General features: G+C 44.3%; 2 protein-coding genes across 63 annotated transcripts in view; both read right to left on the bottom strand.

The window, feature by feature from the left end:
• The window catches only part of PPP3CB (protein phosphatase 3 catalytic subunit beta), a 60,632-nt gene extending 49,562 nt beyond the window's left edge, over positions 1 to 11,070 (bottom strand). For 7 of the 13 annotated variants that reach the window (XM_045400070.2, XM_045400074.2, XM_045400071.2 and 4 more), the window contains exon 1: positions 10,851 to 11,070. In XM_045400070.2, the coding sequence (XP_045256005.2) occupies positions 10,851 to 10,935 (85 nt within the window). In that variant the 5' untranslated portion in view covers positions 10,936 to 11,070. Of the gene's footprint in view, positions 1 to 10,445 lie in introns of all 13 variants that reach the window. The other 6 variants (XM_045400077.3, XM_074001821.1, XM_074001823.1 and 3 more) reach the window with 2 other exon arrangements.
• A 1,537-nt stretch (positions 11,071 to 12,607) lies between these two features.
• The window catches only part of USP54 (ubiquitin specific peptidase 54), a 117,931-nt gene continuing 115,690 nt past the window's right edge, over positions 12,608 to 14,848 (bottom strand). For 49 of the 50 annotated variants that reach the window (XR_012417779.1, XR_012417780.1, XR_012417783.1 and 46 more), the window contains one exon: positions 12,608 to 14,244. Coding sequence is in view for 39 of the 50 variants with exons in the window: in XM_074001767.1 (XP_073857868.1) it covers positions 13,685 to 14,244 (560 nt within the window). In the remaining 11 variants the exon portion in view is untranslated. The remainder of the gene's footprint in view (positions 14,245 to 14,848) is intronic. The other variant, XR_012417781.1, reaches the window with a different exon arrangement.

Here is a 14,848-nt window from a genome sequence, read left to right as displayed (position 1 = left end):
CCCATCACTGCTATCCTTGGCAACTATCCAAAATACAGTCTCTACATCTATACTTCTAAATTTTTGTCTGTATTTCTTTCCCTCATACCATTTCCTTCTTGCTGTTCTCCCTCCATCCTTTTCACTGGGGCCTTCAGAATTCCTATTATAAGATTTTGTTTTAATCTATCCCACAATCCCTACACACAATCTTTTTTTTTTTTTTTTTTTTTTTGGCGGAGTCTCGCATTGTCGCCTGGGCTAGAATGCAGAGGCACGATCTCAGCTCACTGCAACCTCCACCTCCCAGGTTCAAGCAATTCTCCTGCCTCAGCCTCCCAAATAGCTGAGACTACAGGTGCACACCACCACACCCAGCTAATTTTGTGTGTGTGTGTGTGTGTGTATATATATATATATATATATTAGATGGAGTCTAGCTTTGTTGCCCAGACTGGAGTGCAATGGCACAATCTGGGCTCACTGCAACCTCTGCCTCGCAGGTTCAAGCGATTCTCCTGAGCAGCTGGGATTACAGGCATGCACCACCATGACTGACTAATTTTTGTATTTTCAGTAGAGACGGGGTTTCACCATGTTGGCCAGGCTGGACTCGAACCCCTGACCTCATGATCCCCCTGTCTCAGCCTTCCAAAGTGCTGGGATTACAGGTGTGAGCCACCGTGCCCAGCCAATTTTTTGTATTTTTAGTAGAGATGGGGTTTCATTATGTTGGCCAGACTGGATTTTTTTTTCGTTTTTTTGTTTTTTTGTTTTTTGAGACGGAGTTTTGCTCTTGTTGCCCACGCTGGAGTGCGATGGCGCAATCTCGGCTCACTGCAACCACCGCCTCCCAGGTTCAAGCGATTCTCCTGTCTCAGCCTCCCAAATAGTTGGGATTACAGGCATGCACCACCACGCTCAGCTAATTCTGTATTTTTAGTAGAGCTGGGGTTTCCCCATGTTGGTCAGGCTGGTCTTGAACTCCTGACCTCAGGTGATCCACCCACCTCAGCCTCGCAAAGTGCTGGGATTACAGGCGTGAGCCACCGCACCCGGCCTCTCTGTTCTTTAGCTCTACACAGAATATTTGTAGTGTCTTGTCTCTCTAGTTTAATTAAATCTTGGGTCTCCTGAAGGATACTTCTCAAATTCTTTTTTCAAAGTGGATGGTGCTCATTTTTCCACATTCCACTAATCCCAGCGGAGACTTCAGCATTCTCTTAGCTCTCCATTAGCACTTCCAACATCATTGCTCCACTAGGGAAAAAAAGATGCCTCCTCCTTTGAGATTCATGCCTCTGGCTAGTTTACCCTTATCCTGGCTATCTATTAAACTAGCGATTATAGGCTGGGCTCCTGGCTCCGCAGCTCACATCTGTAATCCCAGCACTTTAGGAGGCTGAGGCTGGTGGATCACCTGAGATCAGGAGTTTCAGACCAGCCTAGCCAACATGGTGAAATCCGTCTGTACTAAAAATACAAAAATTAGCCAGGCATGGTGGTGGGCACCTATAATCCTAACTACTGGGGGGGTGCTGAGGCACGAGAATTGCTTGAACCTGGGAGGTGGAGGTTGCAGTAAGCCAGGATTGCACCACTGTACTACAGCCTGGGCGAGAGTGAGACAGTGAGACTTTCTCTCAAAAAAAAACAAAAACAAAAAAAACTAGTCATCAAAAGCTCAAGTTTCTGGCCCACAAGTCTTATCCATTCTAAGTTCCACCATCGTCAAGGTCTATGTGATAACCTATCTAAAACTTAAGAACTGGCCAGGCGCAGTGGCTCATGCCTGCAATCCCAGTACTCTGGGAGGCCGAGGCGGGTGAATCGCTTGAGGTCAGGAGTTTGAGAATAATAGCCTGGTCATCATGGCGAAATCCCGTCTCTACTAAAAATACAAAAATTAGCAAGGCGTGGTGGTAGATGCCTGTAATTCCAGCTACTTGGGAGGCTGAGGGAGGAGAGTTGCTTGAACCTGGGAGGCAGAGGTTGCAGTGAGCCGAGATCACGCCACTGCACTCCAGCTGGGGCAACAGAATGAGACTCCATCTCACAAAAAAAAAAACCAAAAAAAAAAAAAAAAAAACCAAACAGGAGAAACACAGGTATTAAGAAATGTTTACAGAATTAATGATTATAGTTTCCAAAATACTTGTTTAACGACACTAATTTATGTAGCAATGACAATATATTTATAGTGTTTTATTCATAGTTGACCAAGTACTTTCACATACATAATTCCACATGATTCCGAGGCACATTCTGTGAGTTTGGTCAGGCACATTTTTGTTTTTTTTCCGACACAGTCTCGCTCTGTTGCCCCAGCTGGAATGCAATGGTGAGATCTCAGCTCATGGCAACCTCCACCTCCCAGGTTCAAGCAATTCTCCCTACCTCAGCCTCCCGAGTAGCTAGGATTACAGGCATCCATCACACCGGGCTAATTAGTATATTTTTAATAGAGACGGGGTTTCACCATATTGGCCAGGCTGGTCTTGAACATATGACCTCAAGTGATCTGCCTGCCTCTACCTCCCAGTGCTGGGGTTAGGGTCAGGCAAGTTTTATCTCCATTTCACAAACGATAGATAACAGGTTCAGAGACATTAAGTTGTTTCTCAAGGGGTTTCACTAGTAAGAAGTAGAGCCATAGTTGAAACTGAAGTCTTCAGAATGCTGCTCCTGTATCATCTGTCTTTATACCAACATAATGACAATTTTCTTTTGACAAAAGGAGACATCAAAAGGCTGATCATGGCTGGGCATGGTGGCTCACACCTGTAACCCCAGCACTTTGGGAGGCCAAGGCAGGACAATCACTGGAGCCCAGGAAATCGAGACCAATCTGGGCAACATAGTGAGACTCCTGTCTCCATAAAAAATAAACAAAATTAGCCAGGCATGGTGACGTGTGCCTGTAGTCCCAGCTACTTAGGAGGCTGAGTTGGGGGATCGCTTGAGCCCAGAAGTTTGAACCTGCAGTGAGCTATGATCATGCCACTGCACTCCAGCCTGGGTGACAGAGCAAGATCCTGTCTTGAGGTAAAAAAAAAAAAAAAAAAAAAAAAAAAAGCCTCATCATGAAGAATGATATAACCATTTGCTTGCCAGGAGTAGAAGTATGGTTTGGGCACATGCTTTAAGGAAAGATTCAATAAATCCAACAGCATTGTCTTCAAAATTTCAAGGTATTCATTGGGTCTCTTTTAGTTCGTGGTGGTTCTTTAAATATATCTTTCCCTCAAAATTGGCTCCCGTTCCTGGCTTACCCCTGTTAAGGTATCACCATTCTCTATCACTCACACTTAATGTCATTGTTCTCTTTCTGAACTCTAAGTCCTATTGATTCTTCAAATTCAATTTTCTTAAATTTCCATTGTTGCAATATTAGTTCAAGTTCTTATCATTTACTAGAAAAATATTTTCTTCCTCTTTGACCGAACAAAGTAGTAAATTAACCTACTCAAAAACTTGGGGTAGTTTCTTAATGACTAAAGAAAAAAGAAAAAGAAAACCTTGAATCTTATTTTCAAGATTCTTCTCAATTTAACCATTCTCAGTCTTTTAAAATATCATTCCAATCTTTGCATCTAACTACAATTGCCCAATTTAATCTAGCCCTAAAGCAAAATTATTCTGATTATTGTTTCCTAAAAAACTGTTGCTCACCTATTTCACTTCCATACTCACTCATCCAATATACTCACCTTCTACTATTAGTAGGAATTTGTGTCATATCTAGTTTTTCATGCCTTGGTCATCCCCCACTTGGACTACTCCATTAATCTCCTAACTAGACAACCTTCTTCCCTACCAATAATTTGTTGCATACAACATGACCAGAATTAGCCATCAAAAAACAGAATACTAGGTCACTATTCTACTTTAAACCTTCAATAATAATAATAATAATGGTGATGGCTACGACTGGTTGAGTACTTACCATGTGCCAGGCCAGGCACTGTGGTACCTACTTTACGTGCACAGTCTCTATTAATTCTCCAACAACCCTATAATAAGATTTTATTAGTTCTACTTTACAGATAAGAAAATTAAGGCTTGGGGATGTTAAGTATCTTGTCCATGGCAAAAAGGTTATTAAGTGGTAGAGCTAGGATTCAAACCCAGGCAGTCTGACTCCAGAGCTTGTGTTTTTAATTATCCAGGTACTATATACTGCTATATTGCTTAATAGCTTAAGTTTCAGCTCCTCAACTTGTAATACAAAAGATCCTTTCTAACTTCATTCCTGTCACTCCTTGCCAAGCACTTTACATACTTCTGCCATACATTTCATACTTTTTTCAAATTCCATGCCTTTCTGCTTGTTTTCCCTACTCTAGCCCCACTTTCTATCTGGCGAAATTCTACTCATCCTTCAAGGACTACCTAGAAACATTACCCTCTCAGTGATGCTTTCCCTCAAAGAAAGATAGCCAGTCCCTTCTTTACAGCTCCAGTAGCGCTTTGTACCAAATTCATTATATTATTTATTTATAATAGTATGTTCCCCACTAGAATGCCAGCACTACAAGAAAATCTATCTTACTTAATATTCTATTCACTTCTGTATCATCAATGCCTAGCACAATGCCTGGTACAAAGCTGGTACTCAATAATCATTGCACAAATAAATGGTCCCAATCCTCTATTTTAATTCTAACCATCCATCAAGGCCACTTTGCTTCTATACAAGCCATCCTAGACCATTCCAGTCCAAAGTCATCACTACCTCCTTTGAACTCAGACAACTTGCTGGCTCCGCAACTTACCTGGCAATTATTAACTATACATATGACATATATTGATAATTTTTCAAGGATATTTATTCATGAATCAAGACTGTATTTTATATTTTATACTTTTGTTGTTCTCCTACAGTTTTGTGATACAGCAGACATTTAATAAATATTTGCTATTTCACAACTGTCATGTTCCAAAATAAATTTTACATACCATACACAGATGATGCCCAATTAGCTTCAGCTTATTTCATCTCTGGGTATAAAAAACATTTTTTATGGTGAAATGAAGTCATATGATTGGCATACTTTAATAAATCAAGGTTCTTTTTACCAAACTTTTCCTTACAACTCTTGCCAATTCATTCAATAGCTCTGGAACCTGAAGCTTTTGCCTCACTACTGAGCAGCTGTATATCCAACTTGGCATTTTCCTTTTAAGGTAACTTGTTACCATAGTGTTCCCTTTCCCTTTCCCTCTCACTCCATCCCCTCACAGTCTCTTTTTCTCTCTCTTTCTGTTCCTTTGCTTTCACTAGGACACATGGTACTGAAGATTTATTTTATTTATTTTTATTATTTGAGACAGAATATCGCTCTGTCACCCAGGCAGGGGTGCAGTGGCACCATCTTGGCTCACTGCAGCCTCCACTTCTCGGGTTCAAGTGATTCTCCTGCCTCAGCCTCCCGAGTAGCTAGGATTACAGGTGCTTGCCACCACGCCCTGCCGCTAACTGTTGTTTGTTCGGTTGGTGTTTTTTTTTTTTTTTTTTTTTTGAGACGGAGTCTCGCTCTGTCACCCAGGCTGGAGTGCAGTGGCCGGATCTCAGCTCACTGCAAGCTCCGCCTCCCGGGTTCACGCCATTCTCCTGCCTCAGCCTCCGGAGTAGCCGGGACTACAGGCGCCCGCCACCTCGCCCAGCTAGTTTTTTTTTTTTTTTGTATTTTTTAGTAGAGACGGGGTTCACCGGGTTAGCCAGGATGGTCTCGATCTCCTGACCTCGTGATCCGCCCGTCTCGGCCTCCCAAAGTGCTGGGATTACAGGCGTGAGCCACCGCGCCCGGCTTTTTTTTTTTTTTGAGACAGAGTCTCGTGCTGTCACCCAGGCTGGAGTGCAGTGGTATGATCTTGGTTCACTGTAACCTCTGCCTCCCAGTTCAAGCGATTCTCCTGCCTCAGCCTCCTGAGTAGCTAGGGCTACAGGCATGTGCCACCACACCTGGCTAATTTTTGTATTTTTAGTAGAGGCGGGGTTTCACCATGTTGGTCAGGCTGGTCTCGAACTCCTGACCTCAGGTTATATGCCCACCTTCGCCTCCCAAAGTGCTGGAATTACAGGCATGAGCCACTGTGTCCGGCCAAATTTTTGTATTTTCAGTAGAGATGGGGTTTCACCATGTTGGCCAGGCTAGTCTCAAACTCCTGACCTCAAGGGATCCTCCTGCCTCGGCCTCCCAAAGTGCTGGGATTACAGGCATGAACCACTGCGTCTGGCCTAAAGATTTATTTTAGTATGGTTAACAGTAATGGGAGTGGAAAGTAAAAAAAAAAAAATTTCCAGGAGTTATCTTTTTACATAGGTAAGTCCACAAAACAGACTTTGTAAACAAAAATTAAAATTCAAGCTGCTTTAAAATATAATGAAATAGAACTAGCAAGAAACACTGAAGTAGCTATGTCACGCCAAGGCTATATGGATTATCTGAAAATAAGTTATCTGGCTGGGTGTGGTGGCTCACGCCTATAATCCCAACATTTTCGGAGGCCAGGGTGGGCGGCTCACGTGAGGTCAGGAGTTTGAGACCAGCCTGACCAACATGGAGAAACCCCGTCTCCACTAAAAATACAAAATTTGCCGTGTGTGGTGACGCATGCCTCTAATCCCAGCTACTCAGGAGGTTGAGACAGAAGAATTGTTTCAAGCCAGGAGGTGGAGGTTGCAGTGAGCCAAGATCATGTCATTGCACTTCAGCCTGGGCAAGAAGAGCGAAACTCCATCTCAAAAAATAAATAAACAAACAAACAAACAAATAATAAGTAATCCTCCTAAAGCAAAAGTACTAGAAAACACTTCAGTCAAATGACTTCAGATTTATAAGCAGGGCAACTGGCAACAGCATGTAAATGAATTCTAAGGTTGCCAATCAGAAATATTTTAGCTTAAAAAAAATTAAAACACATAAATTCAGCATTTAGGTTCAATCTGAAAGTCTCATAATTTGAGGTTAATATAACCCAGCAAATAATGTTAAGAAAATGACTCACGTTATAGGTGCTAAAATGAACATATACCCAATATTGACAATGCTCTCTAAGTAAAAAGGTGAATTTTTCTATTAATACTAACAGTCTTGATACTCTCAAGAGACAATCCAGCTTTACAAATCTAGAATCTGGTATACAAAGCAAAAAGTACATTTTTTAAGTATCTGGGGAAAAAAGGAGGTATCTGGGCAATCCAGGTCAAGTAAACTTTGTGGGGAGGAGAGAAAGCAATATTTATCAATTCAGGGTTTTGTGCTTTAATTACCTATACCAGCTTTGCTGATGTGGTAAGAAAGCACACATGCAGATACGGTTAGATATTTTTCCTAATTTTTTTCCATTTTCTTATTTCCTACATAGCTAAAGAATGCTTAATAGAACATAATTAAAAGGGTATATACCATCTCACTTAATAAGGTGGGTTAGATCAACTTTCAAACAGAGGAAGAATTTGACTTGAGCCAGCAGTTGGAGTAGGCTCAGACTGAATTTAATCAACCAAAAACCTAATCACCCATAATCAATGACATGGAATTACCACTAATAATTTTAGTGACAAGCTAATCACATTTACATATGAATCACCTACAGTATTCCAAGCTCCCAAATTTCACAAAAAGTGAATTTCAGGTATCTGATCTTAAACACAGAAAGACCTATACACCCTTAAAAACCTACATGACCATAAAATGTAGGCCTTATGACTAGAAACATAGAATATAAAATTTCGACACTAAGAAGTTCCAGGGAGGCAAGCCAGGCGCGGTGGCTCACGCCTGTAATCCCAACACTTTGGGAGGCCAAGATGGGAGGATCATGAGGTCAAGAGTTTGAGACTAGCCTGGCCAACACGGTGAAACCCCGCCTCTGCCGAAAAATACAAAAAATTAGCCGGGCATAGTGGCGCACACCTGTAATCCCAGCTACTTGGGAGGCTGAGGCAGGAGAATCGCTTGAACCCAGGAGGCGGAGGTTGCAATGAGGGAGATTGCGCCATTGCACTCCACTTGGGCAACAAGAGCGAAACTGTCTCAAAAAAATAAAAGAAGTTCCAGGGAGAAAAAGACTACTTGCATTTAATGCCAACAGATGGTCTCCATAATATTACTACTAAGAAAATGTATGGATACAAAACTACCACCACATTGTGGACTTAAAAGAAATTTGGATTTTAACAAGTTAAACTTAAGCTGAACTCACACAAGTCATCATTTATCTCAGGCAACCAGTATTCTGTACCATCAGGTATCACATTATAGAATAATTACTGAATAAAAGACAAGAAGAATCCTGAAAATGAAATTTAAAAGTGGATTTCTGGATCTGTAAGAAAGGTGAATTTCTCAGTAAATGCAGGAGACTCCATGAGCAGTGCAAAGTAGTCTGTTACACACCATCTTTAAACACATAATCCATACAGCATTCCAACTGGTTAACAAATTCCATAAAAAAATGAAAGTAGTCTCTATGAAGAGGGCTCAATGAAGCACAAGAAATATGATAACCATGAGCTTTATTTAACTATAATTTTCTATATTAACAAGCTCCTTTCCTATTTATCTAAATCAAATGGCTTTTATTCCACACCAATAATCTGCAAATATGACTGCCTTGGACTCACAACTCACCCCTAAGGAATCTGCCTTATGTTTGGAATCTTATTTTCACTGCATTAAAGCAGTACAGAAAAAAACATTACCACATATATGACAAGGAATAAGAAGATTCACAAGCATAAGGATAGCATAAACTCATTGTTCAGGAATGTGATTGGTTACCCCATCTAACAGTCTGGTGAAAAGTGCCCAGGGAAATGCACACACAACACAGAAATACAGTCAGAAAATGACTGTAGCCAATATCCCGTTCCCACCCCCACAAAACTCCAGGATTTCTTGACAGAACGAATGCCTGCATCACTTTTTTTTTTTTTTTTAAGATTTATCTGTATAAGGATTCCATAAATTCTTTATTCAGCTCATTCCAATGCCTGGCCCAACTGGATATACTAGTAACTTACGCCTAGGTGCAAATCAGTGTTTTGTTTTTGTTTTTGGAGACAGGGTCGGGCTCTGTCGTCCAGGCTGGAGCACACTAGCGCAAATCTCGGCTCACTGCAACCTCCGCCTCTCAGGCTCCAGCGACTCTCGTGCCTCAGCCTCCCGAGCAGCTGGGACTACAGGGGAGCGCCACCATGCCCGGCTAATTTTTATTTTTTGTATTTTTGGTAGAGACAAGGTTTTGCCATGTTGCCCATGCTGGTCTCCAACTCCTGAGTTCAAGCGATCCGCCTGCCTCATCAGCATCCCAAAGTGCTGGGATTACAGGTGTGAGCCATCACACCGGGCCAAATTAGTATTACTCTTTTAAGAACCAAAGAAGGTTCAGGTTTAAAATTTTTAATTAAAAAAAAAAAAAAAAGAAAAAAGGTTTCATTTTTTTTTTTTTTTTTTTTTGGAAACGAGGTCTCGCTCTGTTGCCCAGGCTGGAATGCAGTGGCATGATCTCGGCTCACTGCAAGCTCCACCTCCCGGGTTCACGCCATTCCCCTGCCTCGGCCTCCCAAGTAGCTGGGACTACAGGCGCCCACCACCACGCCCGGCTAATTTTTTGTGTTTTTAGTAGAGACGGGGTTTCGCCGTGTTAGCCAGGATGGTCTCGATCTTCTGACCTCGTGATCCGCCCACCTCGGGCTCCCAAAGTGCTGGGATTACAGGCGTGAGCCACCAAGCCCAGCCGTTTTTAAATATTTTAATGGAAACATATGAGTCAGATTTCCAAAAGTAGGCTAACAGTGTTTAAATACTGTGCCAGTGTATTTGAGAAGCTGAATGAAAACAAAAGTACCTATGTTTTAAAAATAAATACAATACAAATAAGGAAAAGTTTATTCTACGATTTCAATTTATCAATCAAGATACATGGTAAAGAGAATCATTTCAATTATTTTTCACCTCCACAGCAGTGTTTGAGGTTGGTAGGCTCTCCCAGGAAGCTTGGAATCTTAAGCAACTCTCAATTAGCTCTCAATTTCTCTATTTTAAATTAATCTGCTGACCTGTTGTGGGTAAACATCCATAAATTCTGCCCTGGCTGAGAAACATTTAACTTTTTCGTCTAGGATGAGTGTGTGGGTGTGTGTTTGTAGGGGAGGAGTAACCCATTTTGACCAAAGTGTTGACGGTTTTCTAAGTAAATACTTCCTATCCACAATTTTGTTGTTGTTTATGCTGCTTTCTCTCCCTTTCTGCACTATAAAGGCTGGCCTCCCAATTCCTTACCCAACCCTTCACCAAGGTCCCATCCCACAAGGTTCCCCCAGTTTCTGCTCCGGGTGGCACCTGACGGCCAAAAGTGAACCCCTGCGGTTGTCGCTAGCTAGACGCGGATAGGGCGGACGACTGTCACTGGGGAGCAAGCGTGAGCCAAAGCCGAGGTGATTTCTGACTGCTCACCGGCGGGCCTCGCGTGGCTGAAGGTCTCCGAGCCCCTCAGTTCGCCCCGGCAAGCCAGAAGTGCAGCTGTCGCGGGGCAGGAAACTAATCGCGGCCCCTGCGCCGCTTTGACAGGCCGAGTGGGGAGAAAAGGGGCTCACCGCAGCTAACAGCCTCAACCCTTGGGCTAGGAAGCCACGGCAGCAAAACCTCCGCCCCGGCCTGAAAGCAACCGGTAGACCGCGGAGCCACTGCCACCGACTCAGTCCTGCCCAGCAGGGGCCCGCCCAGGGGCCACTCCCCAAGGGAGGCAGCCACTCACTCGCCCGCCCTTCCGGGCCCACTCCCGAGGGGACGGTCTCCCGCCCGCTCTCACACACAGCTAGCTCCTCAGGCCAGGCCCCCAGGGCTTCGTCCACCTCTCACCTTTGACGACGCGGTCAGCCCCGGGAGGGGGCGGCGGGGGCGGGGGCGGGGGCGGTGCAGCCCGGGCCGGCTCCGGGGCGGCCATGCTGGGCCCGGGGCTCGGCTAGGCTCTGGGCCGGGCGGGGTTGGGGGCGGGGGCGGCGGCTACCAGAGCCAAGCGGCGGCGCCGCCGGGGAACATGGCGGACCCTCTTTCCCTACAGAGGGGCTAAGACCGGCATGCACTGCGCGTGCGGGGGTGGGGGCGGGGTAGGCTCTAGGGACTTGGGCAAAATTACTGAGGCTAGGAGAGAAACAGGACGAGGCCAAGGGATCAGGTTAAAATTCTTTGCATGCGGAATCAAGAATGAGGAGATGGGGCAAGTCTGTAGCTAGGTGCTGCGATGAACGACTGCGAGAAAACACACCCGCTCTCATGGCATTCCCATTAAACTGAGGAGACGTGATTAAACCTCAGGATCTCCTACTAATAGAGAAACAAATGTATAACGATTTAGCTACCAGATCTGAATACTAAAGGGTTGGCAGGGGACCACAGAATAGAGGAAGCATTATAGGTTCTAGAGTGGAGAAAGGACCATCCAAAATGCAGTTTGAAAGAGAATTCTGGCCTTTGTGTTTAGAGTCTGGAATTGTCAAGAGTCTGAAGGCACAGAATAAGAATGCAGCTAGAGCAATTTCGGCGCCACAGTTTGTCAAAACAGGTAAGGGGAAGAAAGAAGATGACACCAAGAGATGTGCAAAGAATCTGAAGAATTCACCTGAAAAGGACACAGCCTCCTCCTGGAAGGCAGAGGAGTAAATAGGGAATTGGAAATTAATTCCTTATTTCTGTGCATGCACAGAACCTGGGCCCAGGTGATTATGGACCCTTTATAGAGACCAAGGTGACTGACATTCATGGGAAAGGGGGTAGAGGGAAAAGAATTGACTGTTTATCAAAAATTATTAGAGGAGTGCATCCACGACACCAGGAGATATGTTGAATCATGGACAGGGACCAGCATGTCCACTAAGCTCTATATATCTTGATGGTGCAGGATCCAAGTGGGATGGAACAACAAATTCCTGCCCATTGTCCTGCTCAATAATACATGTGCTCAGAATCTGTTCATAATGGATGGTGATAAGTAAGTAGTAGCCCGAAGGTCTCAAAGAGTACCTTTCCACCTCTTCTTTGTGTCAGTTTCAATCCTGAGACCCGAGGTGAAAGACGAAGGGAAAGACCAACAATGGGTATTTTCCAAAAAGGGAACCCACAAGCTATTATTTAGAGGGAAGAGTCTCAGGAGTGAGGCACGGGTGAAAATGGATTTTTCTGGCATGGAAGGCCATAACACTACAGGGGAAGGGAAAGGGAGAGGCCCCCATGGAAGGAGAGGAAGGAACAGGAGGCATGTCACAAACTTATAAGATAGAGGAAAGGCACCCAGAGTACATCGATCAGGAGTGAGTTTATAAGAAGAGCTTGAATCCCCAGAAAATCTCCCTAAGGAGGGGAGGAAGGAAGGAAGTGTATAATGTACTGAGTACTGAATGCTCTATCAGGAAAGGGATGGGAAACATCCTAGCAGCAATAGTAAAAAGGACAGGCACCCTATTTTAGGACCCATTGATTCCCACCTTGATTGTATATCCTTCAACTCCTCTCTGGCTCCTCACTTCCACTCAGTCAAAAGCCACTTCATGTATTTATCTAGGCCTCCCCACCCCAGTACAAAAAAAGCAAGAGCATACAAAGGGAAGAATGACAAGGAATTAAATAGAACTATCTTATAGATTTATTAATGAAAAATACTTTACAAAAACAGTATGTTTGGCCTAAAATAGTTCAGCTGATTCTGAGGGTTCACAACAACAACTGAGCAAGTGGTAATAATGGCTGTGCTGAGGACAGAAGGCTGTGTTAGTGTGCCTGACTCCATCTGTTCAAAAGGGTGGATGTTATGTTGGCAGCTCCGCATTCTAGGCCTAAGGTTTGGAGGGCACAAGGAATGCTGACAGGCCATAATACCTGGGCAGGGGGCTGCCCTGATGATGTAATCAGAACCATGACCACAGGGCTACATGTCCCCCCCAGGATGGGAGATAGGGAAGACAAAGGGTCAGGTAATAGGGATAGGTGGATAAAACAAAGAGTAGAAGTTGGGAATATAGTAGGGAACAGAGGACGAGGGCTCAGGTGGAGGTGGGGACATAAAGCATCCAGGAATAAAATGTGACCTTAAGATCCTAAGGAATGGGTAGTATCCAGAGTAATACCATGGATTCATCTTTAAAGTGGCTCAGATAAAACCCTTAAACAGCAGCTGCTTCCTTTTGCTAGGGGGAATGGAAGTTGGAATTTCAAATATCCCCTCCCAAAGAATCAGGTCTTTTTAGAGGTTCCTGACACCCTTAGGAGAACCCACCAATTCTATGTTGAGATAAGAATAGCACAACCATGGCAGTGATGCAGGGTACCAACGCTGCCACAGTACAGTTTTTTTGTTTTGTTTTCCGAGACGGAGTCTCACTCTGTTGCCAAGCTGGAGTGCAGTGGTGCGATGTCAGGTCACTGCAACCTCTGCCTCCCGGGTTTAAGCAATTCTCCTGCCTCAGCCTCCCGAGTAGTTGGGACTACAGGCATGCACCATCACGCCTGGCTAATTTTTTGTATTTTGGTAGAGACAGGGTTTCACCATGTTGGCCAGGATGGTCTCAATCTCCTGACCTTGTGATCCACCCGCCTCAGCCTCCCAAAGTGCTGGGATTACAGGCATGAGCCACCGCGCCTGGCCCACAGTACAGTTTTACATAGAAAGGTGTAGCTCCAGGAAAGGAAAGGAGTAACCTTTACCATCGACTGTGCTGCAGGACTCTAGCCCTGATCTGCTCTCTTCTGGAGGCATCTGATAGAACAAACAGAAACCCTTCTCCCACTGTCCTCCTGTGTCCAGAGCGGGAGGCATAACTGCTTTGCCTCCAGTCGTCATCTGGGGGCATATCTACTCTTCGAGGACCAGGGGTTCGGGACCCTGGAACAGGATCTGAATTCCAATCTGACCTCCGGGGTACATGAAGACTGCTAGATGGTGGGTACACAGGATGAACAATGGGAGGGTGGGAGGGTGAATGGGAAAGATCACCCCAGGACTGAGCGTGAGGAACCTGAAGGCCCTTGCTTTTTTCTGGTAGTGTGGCAGTGTAGGTTAGCTGAGGATTGCACCCTGGAGTAGTCAGGAATCTGGTCCCAATATGCTGGTTAGTCTCTGACCAGGGTGCCCAGGAGGTGTCTGTTCTGGAACGATGGGGGAGGCTCTGGTAATTCAAAGTCCTTCCTGTGTACTTGGCCCCTTGGGAAGTTTCACCCCTGTCACACATAGCCAGAAACTGCTGGACACTCCTCGAAGTTCCTGGGGAAAGAAAAGAAACCCAAAGACTGAGCATCTTCAGAATACCATTCTTCCCAGAGAGCCATGCCTAGCTGTTTAGCCCAATTCCCTACCAAGAGCATACACACAAGGGAAAGAAGGAACCAAGCTGTGCTTTTGATTCCATTTTTTAAAATTCCTAATATACATCAAAATCAAATATCATACTTCCAACCTGGGCAAATGAAACAGTCTCATGGATGTTGCCATACCTCTACCTCCCTCCACTATAATCTCTTATCCACTATACACACGCATACAAAAGGAGGGCTCCCTAATATATAGCAATATATAGCAAACGTATACTCCGTTTGTGATGGCTATACTTCTAGAACCACCATACCAAAACCTCACTCAGCTTTTCTTTTTTAAAAAAATAGAGATGGGATCTCACTATGTTGCCCAGGCTGGTCTCGAACTCCTGGGCTTAAGCAATCCTCCCATCTTGGCCTCCAAAGTGCTGGGATTACAGGTGTGAGACACTGTGCCTGACTTTTTTTTGTTTTTTCCAACTTTTCTTAAAATGTTATCTTCACTTCAGTTAAGCTGCCTTCGTTTGATCTCTGAGATCTAATGTGGAATGCCT

The sequence above is a fragment of the Macaca fascicularis genome, chromosome 9 (assembly GCF_037993035.2).
Source record: "Macaca fascicularis isolate 582-1 chromosome 9, T2T-MFA8v1.1".
NCBI classification, from domain to species: domain Eukaryota; kingdom Metazoa; phylum Chordata; class Mammalia; order Primates; family Cercopithecidae; genus Macaca; species Macaca fascicularis.
Note: the sequence above shows the minus strand (reverse complement) of the source record. Positions and strands in the feature narration are given on the sequence as shown.